Below are 16,438 nucleotides of genomic sequence, written 5' to 3' on the forward strand. Positions count from 1 at the left end.
TATTCAATTGAAAACACTCACATGCCAGCCTTAACCCTGCCCTTCTGGTGAATACTCAGACTAGGAGCCTTACAGATATATCACAAAATCGTTGGTTCCCAGGACTGGACACTTGAAAGGGGCCTCAATAGCCATCTAGGTCAACCCATATACAAAAGGAATCCCCATAAAATACCTGGAAGATTTCTAAAGAGGGGGCCCACTGTGCCTGGAGGCTGCCTGTTCCACCTTGAGACAGTTCTAATTGTTAGCAATTAGCAGGCCTGAACATGCCTCTCTTTAGCTTTCTCCCATGGCTCCTGGTTCTGATTTATGAGGCCAGACAGAGCTAGTCCCTTGTCCACATGGCTGCCTTTTGGATACTTGAAGACAACTAGAATGCCTCAGAGTCTTCTCTTGTCAAAGTTAAACATGCCCAATTCCTTTAATTGAGCCTCATATGACACTAATTCTTCCTCTGGACACTGTCCAATCTACTAATGTCTTTAAATCAATCAACCAACATTTATTAAGCACCTACTTCTTGCCCAGGCTAAGCACTGGGGATACAAAAAGAAGCGAAAGACAGACTCTACCCCCAAGGAGCTCATAATGGGATGGGAAGAGCATCCTTCTCAAATGGTGGTGCCCAGAACTAAATTCAGTAGCCCAGATGAATTCTGATGAAGCAGAGTAAGGTGGGACTGTCACCTCCCTATTCTCGGGAACCTTCCCCCTCTTAAATACTCCATTAGTTAGGGATTTTTGGCTGCCATGTCACAGACTATGTACATATGTATACTGAATAATGTCCATAATAGCTGATATTTACATTGGGTTTCTAAGGTTTGAAAAGCACTTTGCATATGTCAGGCTATTTGATTAAGAGAAGATACTCATAGAACATGGAATAATAGAGATGTAACAGACCTAGAACGTAGAACATAGAGTGGCAGAGCAGGGAGGGTCCTTAGAACATTAAATGGCAGAACTGGAGCAGAGCCCCCAGTACTGGAAGGAACATCAGACTATGAAGCAGAGAAGGTGAGAAGTAGAAGGATCTTTGAAGACAACCTAACCATAGATTGAGAGTTGCAAGGGACTGCACAGGCCATTTAGTTTAGCTTCCTCATTTTATAGATGAGGAAACTGAAGCCTAGGGAAGTTGAGGGACTCATCCAAGGTTACACAGCTAGTGAGCATCAGAGACAAGATTTGAACCCAGAGCCTCAGATCTTTCCACTGTACCATATGGCCTCAACCTTTACTTTATACATGAGGATAATCAGGTCCCAGCGGCAGTTAGGTGGCACAGCAGATAGAGTGCTATGCATAAAGTCAGGAATATTCATCTTCCTGAGTTTGAATCTGGTCTCAGACACTTACTAGCTGTATGACCCTGAGCAAGTCACTTAGCCTTGCCTCACTTTCCTCATCTGCAAAATGAGGTGGAGAAGGAAATGGCAAAATCCCAAATGGGGTCACAAGGAGTCATACACAGCTGAAAATAACTGAAAAAGACTGAACAACAATAATAACATCGTGAGGTCAATGAGGATGACTTCTATGCTCCTGGGTCATAGGTAAGGTTTCCTTTAGGCAGAGCTGGAAGAGAATCCCTACCACTGGAGGGAACTTTAGAACATGAAACATAGACGGTCAGAAGAAGAAAGGTCTTTAAAGACAGCCTATTCAAAGATTTAGAGATATCTTCCCACATATGAGATGCGGAGAGCAAAAGACTGGAGCAGGTACCATATGAAGAATATTTAGGGAGTTATTCTAGCTCTGACACCTGTACCCAAACCGTTCAATGCCTCTCTTTCCCATAACATTTTCACATTTTCCCCCACCTCAAACTTGTCCTCTTTGGTGAGATTTGTACTAGATTTCCTCAGCAGTTCTGCCAATCCCTCTACTCAACTTCACCAGATATGAGCCCTGCAGACAATTAGGAAAGTCTCAAAAGCCATGGCTAAGGTACATGTCCATTTCCTGAGACAGCTTGCTTATTAACTTGACAAGAAAAAATGTAGGTCCACCATCCCAGGCCTTCAGTCAATAATTGCCCAGAAAATCTGAGTGCAAAGGCTTATTACATCTCAGGCTTCAGATCTGGATTCAATCTGTGGTCCCAGCTTCCTCCAAACCTGTTGTACTTTCTATGATCAATTCTTCATAGTTAAAAGGGAAAGAGGGAATTATAAAAGCACAAAGAATGGGCAAGATGGGATGTGTAAGTGCCCAGTTCTCTCCTTAAGTTCAGCCATCTATTTGGGGGAAGCATCTGCTATAAAAGTAAATGTGGTAGATAATATTGACTGCTGGTTGGAAAGACTTTTTAGTTTGATTGTAGAAAGTTAGAATTGGAAGGGACTTTAGGATGCAGAGCATAGAATGACTAGGTAGTGAACTGGAGTGCAGAAAGACTTGAGGCAGGAAGATTGAGGAGGAAACTATTGCAATAGTCCAGGTAAGAAGTGATAAGAGATAGAATAGCAGCGACTGGGTGAGTATTCAGAAGGGGATGTTTGAGAAAGACATGGAGATGGGAAAAAACCAGGATGTGGCAAGTGGTTGGACATTTGAAGGGAATACTGATGAGGAGATAAGGAGGATGCTGGAGTTATGGACCTGGGTGACTGGAAGGATGACCTTGTCAGAAGTGAGGACATTTGGAAGAAGATGGGTTGGAGGGGAAATCCTGAGTTCTGGTTTGGACACATTGAGCTTGAGATGCCTACAGGATATCCAGTTTGACATGTCCTATACATGAAGAGGGACTTGGAACTGGAGCCAAGGACACACAAAGTAGCTCTGGATCTTGGATAGATCTGGGAGGCATCAGGAAAGAAATAATAATTAAGTACATGGGAGCTGATGAGATCACAAAGTGGGAGTGTAAAGACTGAAGAAGCTGGGGGACCCAGAAGAAACTCTTGGGGTTCAAGGGTATGATGTGGATGATAAGCCAGCAAAAAAGTGCTGAGAAGGAACAGCCAGACAGCAGGAGGAGAACCAGGAGAGAACCTGGAGTATAGAGAGCGTCCAAGAACAGGCAGGATCAACAGTGTCATATACTGCAGAGAGATTCTGAGGCCTGAGAAAAGGACAGGAAAAGAGGTGATCCCAGGGCACTTGGGAGAGAACAGTTTTCAATGGAGTGATGAATTTGGAAACCAAACCATAAAAAGTTAAGAGAGTAAGAGGAAAGGAAGCAGGAGTTTTAAGTGAGTGTAACTTTTCCAAGGAATATGGCTGAGAAGTGAGTGATTCCAGGGTTAGTGGGGATGGTAGAGTCTGGTGAGGGATGGAAGTAGCAGGGAGGGACTAGTTGATAGGGAGAGATGTAAGGTTAAGAAAGAGAAAAGATTATAGCAGAGTAATCTGCTGGAGAATGGAGGACTGACTGGGACCAAGGACAGCTAGGTGGCACAGTGAAAAGAACACCAGGCCTGGAGTCAGGAAGACTCATCTTACTGAGTTCTAATCTGGCCTCAGACACTGGCTGTGTGGCCCTGGGCAAGTCACTTCACCCTGTTTGCCTCAGTTTCCTCATCTATAAAATGAGCTGGAGAAGGAAATGGCAAACCACTCCAGCATTTTGCCAAGAAAACCCCAAATGGGGTCATGGAGAGTTGGACACTACTGAGCAACCACATCAAGATGGTAAATGTAGAGGTTGGACTAAGAATGGAGAAGGGCCATCTCTTCATGAAAGACAGACATAAAAGAGGAAATCCTGGGAGATGCGAGATGTGTAGGCAGGCGAGGTTGTGAGATGAGGAGGAGTGGGGAGGTGGCACTTAGTGGCAAATGACCTGATTTTCTAAGTAAAGTACAAGAGTGTGGAAGGGGAGGTGAGTGGGATACGTGAGGAGAGAAGGAAAAACCTAGAGCAGCTGAGGTGGGGAAGGGCTCTCAAGTCCCTCCCAGCCCCAGATCTGGGATTCTATGATTGCTCCATAAATAAGCCTGTTTCGTCCTTATGATGATTCTATCCTCTCACAAGCCAAATAATAATACAGCCCATATTTCTAGAGGGCTTAAAGATTGACAGAGTATCTCATTTGATGTCTCACAACCACCTGGTGGGAAAAGCAGGCAGATATTATTATCCTCATGTGTCAGATGGGGACACTGCGTCTTGAAAAAGTGAAGCTATTTGCCCAGGGTCACACAGCTAGAAAATAGACCCTGCCCAAATCATGTCACGGGCTCTTCTTCCCCTTCCATGACATCCATCAGGCTGGATAGGAAAGCCTGTCTTTTTTCCTAGTGGAAAAAGGCCCCAAAATCAGAGTGGGATGGACATACCTTAGCTGAGGTCTTCAGTTCCCCCCACTGGGCTGTCCCCAGGGGTATCCCATCCAGGTGCAGCTGGAGCTCCCCCACCACGCTGTGCCGAGAGAACCTGTCACAGGTTCTCAAGGTCAAGGTCAATGTGGCTGCTGGCAACTCTTCCTCAGGCAGGGGAAAAACCAGGGCCTCCTCCCAGGTGGTGTGGGGCAACCTCTTCTTCAGGGCTGTCTGTGCCTCAGCGGTGCCCGACACACTTGCCACACTTCCTTGAATGTAGCAATCGCAGCCCGCATCATTGTCCCCCGTCACAGCTGCAGGACAGGCAAAGGGACAAGGAATAAACAATGAAAACACAGGATCCAAGAGATGGCTGGCAAGGGAGTGCACTGGACCCCTCTGTGCTGGATCATGGAATGTCAGAAGTGGCAGAGACTTAGAGGTCATCTAGCCTAATCCCCCCATTTGACCAAGGAGGAAACTAAGGTCCCCAAAAGGAAGGAATGTGTCCACTGTCTAAACAGTAACGAGATTCCAACTCTTGTCTGCTGACTCTAAGGCTCAACCTAACGTTCTATATTGGGCTCACGTGGAAGCAATGAAAAAGCAAATTTGATGGAAAAGCTTCATGTTAGAACTCAGGAATACAATGGACTCAGAAACTGTTAGGGCAGAATGAGACTTCAGAGATCATCTAATCCAACCCTTTTCATTCTTATAAATAAGTATCCTGGGGCACAGAGGGGAAGGGGGAGGGAATTGCCAAAAGTCACATGGCAAAGTAAAGATGAAATCCAGGACTAAACCCTAGCTCTGCTGAGTCCCAACATTGTGCAGTCATCCCTATACAGCTCTCTCCCTGAGCAAACCTTTTCTATAGAAATGTTTTTAAAAGAGGTTGGGGAAAACCCGCTGGGAACAGGACAGTCTGGTCTTGCAGATCAGGCCAAGAGCCTTGGACTTGGAGCCAACAGACCTGAGTCTTGGCTCCATCCCTCACTAGCTGGGTGAGCCAAGGCAAGTCCCTTCAATTCTGTGAACCTCCATTCTCTTGATTAAAAATAGGGGTGATAATATTTGCACAAGCTACCTTACCCTAAGGTAATGTAGTTAAGATGAAAAGATTGGGTAAACCTTGAAGCCTTGTTGAAATAGGAGATGATGCCCATCCTATGGAAAGAATACTTGACTAGGATTCAGGAAGTTTTCGCTTTAGTAGCTAGGTGGCACCATGAACAGAGCATAGGCTTGAATCAGGAAGACCTGAATTCAAATTCAGCCTCAGACTCTTACTAGCTGTGATGCAGGGCATGTCATGTAACCTCAATTTGCCTCATTTTCCTCATCTGTAAAATGGCGGTCGTAACGGCACCTTCTTCACACAGTTGTGAGGATCAAGAGAAATAAGATTTGTAAAGCACTTCACACTAGAACATAGTAGATGTTTAATAAATGCTGGTTTCTTTCATCCTTCCCTCCCTCCCTTCCCTTTCTTCTTTCTCTCCCTTCTTCCCTCCCTTTCTTTCTCCCTTCCTTTCTTCTTTCCTCCTTTCCCTCTCTCCCTTCTTCCCTCCTTTCCTTTCTTCTTTCCTCCTTTCCCTCTCTCTCTTCTTCCCTTCCTTCCTTCTTCCCTTCCTTTCTTCTTTCCTCCTTTCCCTCTCTCCCTTCTTCCCTCCCTTCCTTTCTCCTACTGGCTACATGACCTTTGGCAAGCCATTTCCCTTCCCTGAACCTCAGTCTCTTAATTTGTAAAAAATGAAGCAGTTGGATCACATAACCTTTAGTGTCTTCTAGCTCTGGCATTCCATGTTCTAGTCTCTAATCTGCCACCTTGATTTCATGTTCAATGATTTCTTCTATCTCCAACATTCTATGTTGAATGGTCTCTTCCAGCTCTAATATTCTAAGTTCTGTGTGCTATGTTCCCTTCCAGCCCTTACCTTGTGTTCTGCATTACAAAGTCCCTTCTAGGTTTAACGATTTTTGTTTTACACTCTACCACCTCTTCCAACTGCAGCATTCTATGCCTAAAAAGTCCCTTTCAGAGTGGACATTCTACATTCTGTCTAAAGGTTCCTTTTAGCTCTGATGTTCTAAGGTCCCTCAAGCCCTGAAAATCCATGTTCTAAGATCCCTCCCAGTTCCAACAGTCTATGTTCTGAGGACATTCTAGGTTCTAATTTCCTTCCACCTCTAAATCCTATGAGCCCATGACTGTATCTCTGTGACCTGTTTCTCCAGAGATTTTCCAGCCAGAAGATTTTATAGCTACCACAGCACTGGGGCCAAATTGCTTGTTGTTTTTGCTATCCCATAAAAATGATAATTAGATTATTCTGTATTTAAAATATTTACCACAAAACTATTTGTAATGGGAGTCATTTGGATGCTAGCTCATTAATGTGATTTTGTATTCTGATCACTGACATTCTTAATGGTTTTTAATTTATGTTTATCCAGAATCTGGCACGGGAGGGAGGCTCTCAGAGAATACAGTGCACACTAGTGCATTCTCTCCCACCCCCCACTCCCAGCTAGATGAGAATGGGAAGGTTCCATTTCTCATCTCATTTTTTCAGGGGAGGAAACTGAGACTTAAGGAATACTCAGAAGGAAGGAAACCAGCATAGTCTAAGGGGTTGAAATGGGACCACGTAGCTTTAGACTGCACTGGCTCCGAGGACTCAGGAGAGGGACTGCTCAGGACTGATCACTCCCAGGCTGGCAGGAAAACTCCCTCCTAATCCCCCCTTCCTGGCAGGCCTCCATGCTGGAGACATCAGCCAAGAGAGAAATGCAGCTACAAGTCCCCAGATGCCATGTTTCCTGGCCAAGTGTCCCCATCATCATAACTTCATCCCTGAGCATGCCTCTCACCCAGAGAGATGAGCTGGTAAATGTTTAACAACTGACCCTACAAACTTTTTAAAAATGTTCCCACAACACATTTTTTATGTTTAATTTGCATTTTAAAGATTTTCTCCATCACTTTCTTAAGTCTAGACAATCAATAAAACAATAAATCAGGCTCTGACTTGTAGTATTTGCCCATTTCTGAGGTGTTGATGCTCACATTGAACATTTAATAACAGACAAGCTAGCACCAGCACATCCCTATCTTATCTAGGAGTTCACCCTCCCCAAATCAGGTTTTAAGTGGGGAAGAGATAGCAGGGCACATGAAGAGGAGAAGGAAGCTAAGTAACATGAGAGAAATCGAAGACCACTGGGAGTCAGGTGACCTGGGCTGCTGGGGTCTAGCTGTGGGACCCTTTGAGGTCAACTAATTTCAGTTTCCTCACCTATAAAATGGAAATAAAGTATATTATAATCACAAGTAATGGTATTGAGCTAAGCCAACCCAATCCTATTCAATTCAATACAATCCATTGCATTGCAAGCTAATCTAACTCATTCCATTCTACTCTCATTATATCCATTCCAATCCAATGCAGCTCATCCATTCTGATCCAATTCAATCCAATCCAACCAATTAGCATTTGTTAATGACTTACTAATATTATTAATATTAATTAATTAATAATATGCCAGGTGCTGGAGATACAGGGGAAAAATGAAATAATCTTTGTCCTCAAGGAGCTTACATCCTCCAGAAAGGGATAGTGGAGGATGTAACATACAAGCAAGTACATGCATGATAATTGGAAGAGGAAGAAGGAGGAAGAAGGAGAAGGAAGAGAAGAAAGAAGGCACCATCAACAACTAAAGGAGTCAAGAAAGGCTTCCCATTGTAGGTGACACATGAGCTGGTCCTTGGAGGAAGCTAAGGACTCTAAAAGATGATGGTGAGTTGGAAGTACATTCTAAGCATGGGCAGCAGGCCAGGCAAAGGCATAGAAATGGGAAATAGCATGTCAAATTCTGAGAAGGGGAGCGACAAGCAATGAGGCTGGAAAGGTAGACTAGAGCCAGTTGGTGAAGGACTTGAAATGCCAAGCTGAGGAATTTGCATTTTATCCTAGAAGCAATAGGCAACCACTGAGGATCCTTGAACTGAAGGGTGGCATAGTCATATCTGTGCTTTCAGTACATGTGAGATAATTCTGATGAAAGTGCTTTGAAAGGTTAAATTCATGGTTCAAGTGTGGGCCAAGATTGGGTCAGGAAATTGATGGGTCAAGAAAATGCCACTGAAGTCAACAAGTATTTATTGAGTGCCTACTCTGTGCCAGGCACTAACTGAAGGCTCTGGAGAAACAAAGAAAAGCAAAAATGGTCCCTTCTCTCAACAAGCTCACCACAATCTAATTACTAATTATCATTAAAAAGAGATGGCTGTGTAATCATAATGACTAAGTCTGGCCCTGGGGGGTAAGGAAGGGAACAAGCGTTGAGGGCCCACTATGTATGTGCCAGGCTCTGTGCTAAGCACTTTGTAATTCTTGTCTCATTGGATCCTCCCAGCCCTGTGAGGTGGCCTTCACAAAACCATCCCCATTGGATCATAAGATCCTCAAGGGCACGGGCTGTCTTTTGCCTCTCTTTGTATCTCCAGAACTTAGCACAGCTCCTGGCGCATAGTAAGCCCTTAATAAATGTATACTGACTGACTATTACAGTTAAAGTCAGATAAAGGTTAAGTGATTTGCCCAGGGTCACATAGCTGGTAAGTGTCTGAGGTCAGATTTGGACTTGGGTTTGCCTGATTCCAGACCCAGAGCTCTATGTACTGTACCACCTAGCCACCTATGGAGAAGAGATGAGAAAATCTACCTCTCCTTTGCAAATGGAGAATTGCACCTGCAGAACATCATAGATGTCATCAGATTCCATTGTGTCCACTTTTGCTGAATTGATTGATTTTTCTTCTTCCTTCTTAAATCTTTCTTACAAATGATGCCTTGCTGTGTAAGGGTGTTGCAGATGGATATACTCAGAAATGAATGTGATATAACAACCAAAAAAATCAAAAACTTTTTTTTTAAAGAAAAAGGGGAGAAAAATCTAGGAAAGGTTAGAAGGCGGCACTATGGAGAAAATGAAACATTTCTGTATTGCTTTAAGCTTTACAAAATGGAGTCCTAATAAAAGCCCAGTGATGTAGGCAGTAGGAGTATCATTATTCCCATTTTGGGGATGGAATAAACAAGGCTCAGAGAGATAAAATGAGTTGTCCAATTTCACGTGCCTAATAAGTACCAGAACCTGGATTTGAGCCTGGGTCTCCTGATGCCCCATCTCTAGGAATTTCTATTCTAGCAGGCTGCTCTCAAATGATGAGGTCTAGAAAGATCTACCAAAGATCTAGACCCCACTTTCTTCCCAGTGCCAAGCCTCAGTCTCTAGAACCCAAGCAACATATCATGTTCTAGGTCAGCTTTGTTTGTCTAAGATAGAGGAAAAGAGACCTGGGGACACCCTTCTCCTTTGAAGAGGTGGCACCTCGAATTTAGAGTCTGGAACACAAAGAAAGCAGAGGCTTATCTTATAACTGCCAACATTCCTTTAATCATCCACACTCTGGTCTCCTAAGCCAAGGACACCATAATATCCTCCTAGGGATTTAAACCTAAACAGCCCTCCAGGTAGGGCAATCCCAGAATCGTAGCCTTGGAGACAGAAGGAAGGTCAGAGGCTAAGCAACCACTAGGGAGTGGGACATTGGGCCAAGTTCAGTTAAGCAGAGATGGGCACAGCTAAGATGAGAAAATCCACTGTCCCTGGGCTCTGCTTTTTTTCTGACTGTGATTTGGAATTGCTGACTACCTAGGTAAAAACTCCCTCCTCCTGCCACCATTTTATGGTCCTGTATTCCCATCCACATCAGCCCTTCACCTCCCAAGTCCCTATCCTGCTCTGACCTGCCCTTCCATTGTGCCCTCTGGAATGCTTAACCTATCATTAACAAAAATAGCTATAATCATGAAATCGAAGCATGAGGGAAATTCTATAGGCATTTCTGGCCAGAAAGAAATTCAAAGGATAAATGAGAAATTTTAGAACTGGAAGAGACCTTAGAGATGATCAAATACAATACCTTCATTTTACAAAGATAGAAATTGAGGCACAAAGATTCTAGCTTATAGGTATCTGAGGCAAGATTTGAATTCAAGCCTTCCTGGCTACAGGCCTAACTTTGTAGGCATATTTGTGGGTAGAATCTACAGAGAGGCAGATTTCAATTAAATGTAAAGAAAAACTTCCCAAATACTGTGAACTGGTAAAAGGTAGAATGAGCTGTCTTGGGAGGTAGTGAGGTCCCTGTCACTAAATGTTTCCAAATGGATGCTGGGTAACCATTTATCTGGGATGTTGTAGAGAGAATTCCTGTTCAGATAAGTGACACGTGATAAGTGATACCCACAATAAGTGGGTAATGGAAAGAATGCTGGACTGGGGGTCAATGAGCCTGGGTTTGAAGCCCAGCACCACTAGTCACTAATTTTGTAACCTTGGGTACGTTGGTTAAACTCTCTGTGTGTCAGTTTCTTCATCTATAAAATGAGAGGTTTGGCCCCAAAGCAGACGTAAGAGTGTGCCTCCCTCTCTTCCTTGCTGAGGTAGGGGGTGATGGGTGCGGAGCATGGCATACCATGTATTTGATGGATCTATAGGTTACGTTTGCAGAATTGTTTTTTTTTTTCCTCTCTTCTTTATTTATAAGGAATGGCTATGTGGGAGGTGGAAGGGAAGAAACATATTGGGAAATGTAGGTGAGGTAAAAACAAAAGACAATAGTTTTTCAAAAGAAAAAATCAAATGGGAGAGGAATTGGATGATCTCAAAGTCTTCCAGCACTGGCTCCTAAGATCTTTAATAGCATGAAATGTTTTCTCAAACATTGCTTTGCCTCTCCCCCCATTGCCTTGATCTGTAAAGAAGAACCTACAGAAGTGAAGGATTAGGGTGTTGGTGGAAGGGAGGGTGGGGCATTTACCTTCCAGAAGCATCACAGACAGCTGGGCCTTCTGCTGGTTGTAGCCCAAGGAGTAGTGGAGTTTCGGGGCCTGGTTCCAGCTGGCAGCCTTCTCTGGGTTCCACGTCTCAATCACACAGACGTCCTCTACCACACCTGGGGGAGGGAGGAGCAGAGGAGTCATCTCCACTCCCCTGAGGATCCCATCTCTCCCCTCCTCCATCTCTCCTGTATGCTCCCACTTACTGCTTTGCCAGCAAAACCAGCCTAAAAACATCCTACAATACAGAGGTGCCTAGCCCAGCCCCTGGCCCAGAGTAGGCATCTAGAAAATACTTGTTGATTAATTGATCGGTCAGTATAATACCACTCATCAGCTTGCTGTCCCAGCTCAGACATCCTAAGTTCTATGTTCTAAGTTCCTTTCCAGCTCTGTCATTCCAGGTTCTAGGTTCCAAGGACCCTTCCCGCTAGGACATTCTATGCCCCATGTTCCTAGCTCTGACATCCTATGTCATACCAGTCTAAGGTCCCTTCCAACCCTGGAGTTCTAAGCATCCATTTAGTCTTGGCATTTTGTTTTCTGTGTATTTTTTAATACTGTAGAAAGCTAGGGGTGTGAGGACCTGAGTGTTACTAGAATCTCTAAAAGTGTGACAGTCACCAGCAGGAAGCCAGGGTCATTTGAGTGGCAAAGTGCCCTGGAGACTAATGAAACACCTGAGGTCACATGATGCCCTCAAGCAGCTAGCTTTCAGACAGCTCCAGACTCCAGAGTCAATTGTGGTCTAGTGGCAGCCTTTCCCTGCTGGGGATGGGCGGGGAACTTGGGCATCGAGCCAGTTTACTGGTTGCACAAATGCCAGACACCAGAAGACCTTCAAGAGAATCTTGCTCAGGAATACAAAGGCACTCTCCAGTGGAATTAGAAACGAGGGGCATAGTAGCTAGAGCTCAATGAGGGTATAACTCCTTCTTGTTGTTGGATTGTTTTCAGTCCTGTCTGCCTCTCTGTGACCCCATTTGGAGTTTTTTGTCAAACAGACTGGAGTGGTTTTCCATTTCCTTCTCCAGATCATTTTACAGGTGAGGAAACTGAGACAAACAGGGTTAAGTGACTTTTCTAGGGTCACACAGCTAGTAAATGTCTGAGACTGGATTTGAGCCTTTCTGACTCTAGGCCTTGCTCTCTGTCCACTATGCTCCTGATAGCATACCCTACCAAGTTCCTAAAGGAGCCCCCAAAATTGAACCATTCAAATGGTTCTGGATTTGGGGTCAGAGGACTTGGGTTTGACTCTCAACTCTGGGCAACCATGGGCAAGTCACTTTCCTTCTAGGGATCCTGTTTTCTTATATGTATAATTAAATGGTTGGACCAGGTGATTATTAAGAATCCATTCTAGACCGAAACCCTATGAGCCAGGCAGGTTTACCTGGAGGACAGGTAGTGGGTTCTCCCTGAAGACCATGGAAACATAAGAGGTGAAATTACAGGAGTCTTGGGGTCTCTTATGCAGATTCTCTACCCATTTCATTTCAGCCTGATAACACCCATGTGCCAATAGGTAGGCTTCATAATGCCATCCTCGCTGAACAGCTGGAGAAACCAAGCCCCACCACAGCTAGGTCAGCTGGGTTCCCAGAGCAGCAACGCAAAGCCAAGTGGTCCTGACTCCACAGGATCACAGACCTGGAGTGTACAGGAGCCTCAGGGGTTCTCTTGTCCAACCCTTTCATTTTACAGGTGATCACACTGAGGCCCAAGAAGATAAACTGACTGTAATGCTCATACTTACCCTCTATCGGTTAGCTCCAATTTACCATATGGCCTGGGGTCCCCAAAGCCTTCATGTGGTTTTAAACTATTAAAGCTGAAAGTCTATTAAAGCTCTTAAAGCTTATTAAGGTATTAACACTTAAAACCACACAAAGACTTTGGGGACCCCTGGCCAAAGCTGCCCTGTACATAGTTGTTTGCAGGATATGGCCCCCATTAGAGTGTGAACTCCTCGGGGGAGAGGGACTGCTTCTTGCCTTTCTTTGCATCACCATCCTTTAGCACAGAGCCTGATTGACAGGCACCGAATAAGCATCGGCAGTGAGACTAGAACCCCCATCTTCCGCTTCCAGGGACAATGCCCTGTCCATGGTACTTCTCTGCCAGGTTCTCCCTACTGCCCCATTTTACCCCTCACTCCGCACCCCCACTTCTCTCACAGAGGAGGATGGGCATCTCTGCAGAGGATAAGAGCAGGTGGGCTCAAGAAGGAGGACGAGGTATTTAAGGAGGTTTGTTGCTGCCCATGTTAGAACTGGAGAGAACCTCAGAGACCATCTAGCTCTGGTGCCGTTCAAACTTCGAAAACGAGCTATTGAGAATGATGAACCCTAATACTATTACTGCGGGGCTAGGTGGAGCCATAGTGCACAGGCTTCCAAGCCTGGAGTCAGGAAGACTCATCTTCCTGAGTTCAAATCCAGCCTCTGACACTCACTAGCTGTGTGACCCTGGGCAAGTCGCTTAACCCTGTTTGCCTCAGTTTCCTCATCTGTGAAATGAGCTGGAGAAGGAAATGCAAACCACTCCCATAACTTTGCCAAGAAAACCCCAAATGGGGTGAGGAAGCGTCGGATACAACAGCAGCAGCAGCAGTGCTATTACTGGGGGCTCACTTTTAACGGCTCCTACTTAAAGCCCATTGCTTCCGTGTGACCTGGGGTAAGTTACTGACCATTTGTAAAACGAGGCTCTAAATGGTTTGCAGAGTCCAATTCAACTCTAAAACTGTGCTCCTATGAAATCACTAAGGATTTAAGGGGAACTAGTTTTATTAGGCTTCCTGGTACACATTTCCCTAGGCAGGAGATTGTCTAGGATTTCAGGTGGCCAAGGTTTTTTGGTTTTGTTTTGTTTTGGTGGGGGGGATAAGGTGGTGAGTAGCCATTATAGTGAGATTAAGAAAGGGGCCTGGCAGCCAGTTACTTTTCCTTCCCTCAAGTCCACCCCCCCCCAAAAAAAAGCAAAGTCAGTTTCAACTGCTTCAATTAAATTCTGCAAGCATTTATTAAGCAACTATTAAGGTCAAGCCCCTGCACCAGGTGCTGGTGATAAAAAAAAAAGGTGAAAAAGGTATAGAACTTTCCCTCAAGAGGCTTCCAGTGTAGTAGGGAAATAAGGTGGATAAACAAAAAACAATTATATGTATTAGGATGTACACACTCCTTTCTTTGGCATTGAAAGCCCTTCAGTTTGGGTCTATTCTGTCTTTCCAGACTGATTTCCTGTCACCGTCCCTCCTGCACACACTACACTCCAGACCACCCAGCCCAAGGAGTGTTCCCTCATCTCATTTCTTCCTTCGTGCCTCCTAGTCCCGAGATGCAGATGAGATGCAGACCTTCCTCCACTCTGGTCAGTTAGCCAATGAGCTTCTATGATGCACCTACTCTGGGCCAGGCACTGTGCTAAGCTCTTGGGATACAAAAAGGGGCAAAAGTCAGTCTCCATTATTGAGGGGCCCCCAATCTAATTGGGGAGATAATGTGAAAACTGCCATGTACAAGGCAGATTGGAGACAGTAAAGAGAGGGAAGGCAACAGCATTAAAGGGGATCTGGAAAGTCTTCCTGAAGGAGGCAGGATTTCAGCTGGGGCTTGGCAAAAGCCAGGAGGCAGAGGGCAGGTGGGAAAGAGGCCCCACCCTCTCTTAGAATCAGCTCTGCATTATGCCTTACCTGAGAGCTTTCCTTTTCCCTTTTCTTTGCATCTATCTGCTGTATAATGGGCAAATTCAGTTGTCAAATTGGACTGAATTGATTGTGATCAGGGCATGGGAGAGGTCAAATATAAAGGCAGGGGAGATTTGAAAAGGGAAGGATCGCTTATACATGGGGAGGAGGGGTAGGAGTGAAGAGCAGCTTCATGGTGGAGCTGCCAGCTGAGCTGGACCTTGACAGAAAGAAATCATTTCAACAAGTTGAAAAGGAAGGAGTTCTTTGGAGATGGGGGAGGGAAATGAGTGTACAAATGGATGGAAGCAGAGAATGGGGATGGTTATTGATTCAGGTTGGCCATGTGCCCTTCCCTTCCCCCTCCAACCCATGACTCCTTATTTCCTATTTATACTGTTAATACTTGTTCATAAGTAGTTGTTTGCATGTTGTCACCCCCATTAAACTAAGAGCTGCTTGAAAGTATGGACTATGTTTGCCTCTCTTTGTGTCCCCAGTGGGGCAGCTGGGTGACAGAGTAGTTAGGGAGCTGGACCTAGACTCGGGAAGACTCATCTTCCTGAATTCAAATCTGACCTCAGAAACTAACTAGCCGTGTGACCCTGGCCAAGTCATTTAACCCCATTTGCCTCAGTTTCTTCATCTGTAAAATGAGCCAGAGAAGGAAAGGGCAAACCACCCCAGTATCTTTGCCAAGAAAAGCCCAAATGGGGTCAGGAAGAGTTGGACATAACTAAACAACAATAATGTATCCCCATTGCTTAGCACAGGGCCTGACGTGCAGTAGGATTTTAATAAATGCTTGTTGACCGACTTGAACACAGAATGTGTCAATAGGAATGCTTTCAAATGAGGCTGGGAAGGGTTGTGGCAGGCCTTGAATGACAGACTAAAGAATTTTTATATTAGCTTGTAGAAAATGGTAGAGGGCACTGAGGTATAGGGAAGTATTATGATTCAAATCAATTCAGTTTAGGATACATGTATTAATCACCTACTATATGCAAGGTGAAAGGCAGTAGATCAGAAATTTTCAACTTTTTTGTGTCCTCTATGGTTTTTACACTTTGGTGCAGCCTATGGACCCCTGCTCAGAATCATATAATTTAAAAAAAATCACAATGAAAGAAAATATTAAATCTTATAGACATAGTTATAGATAGATATTTATAGATAGTAAAACAAAACATGCATTTGCCATTCACGTTCATAGACCACCCCCCCCAGGGTTCATGGGACCCAGGTTAAAAATCCCTGAGGTAGACAGAGAATTGGCTTCAGTCTGAAAAGACTGGATTCAAGTCCAGTTATGACATATTCTGGTTGGGTGACCCTGGGAAAGTCAATTAACCTCTCAATGTCACAGGCAATCCTTTAGGAATAGAAATGCCCGAGCTGGGGCTGATCTGCTTTGCTAGAGGAAGTGTATTTTTAGAGCGAGTCTGTTCATAGGAGAGATCCCTATCCCAGTGAAATCACTGTGGTAAGTGCAAGAGACACAAACACAAGGGGAAAACTCATTTGTACCCTCAAGGACTTTCTATTTACA

General features: G+C 44.6%; 1 protein-coding gene across 1 annotated transcript in view; it reads right to left on the reverse strand.

Moving 5' to 3' along the window:
• SYT13 (synaptotagmin 13) overlaps positions 1-16,438 on the reverse strand; it is a 47,943-nt gene that overhangs the window by 10,063 nt on the left and 21,442 nt on the right. The window contains exons 3-4 of the mRNA XM_036764037.1: positions 11,177-11,311; positions 4,297-4,592 (exon numbers count right to left, since the gene is read on the reverse strand). Coding sequence (XP_036619932.1) covers positions 4,297-4,592; positions 11,177-11,311 — 431 coding nt within the window. The remainder of the gene's footprint in view (positions 1-4,296; positions 4,593-11,176; positions 11,312-16,438) is intronic.

The sequence above is a fragment of the Trichosurus vulpecula genome, chromosome 6, assembly GCF_011100635.1.
Source record: "Trichosurus vulpecula isolate mTriVul1 chromosome 6, mTriVul1.pri, whole genome shotgun sequence".
NCBI lineage: Eukaryota > Metazoa > Chordata > Mammalia > Diprotodontia > Phalangeridae > Trichosurus > Trichosurus vulpecula.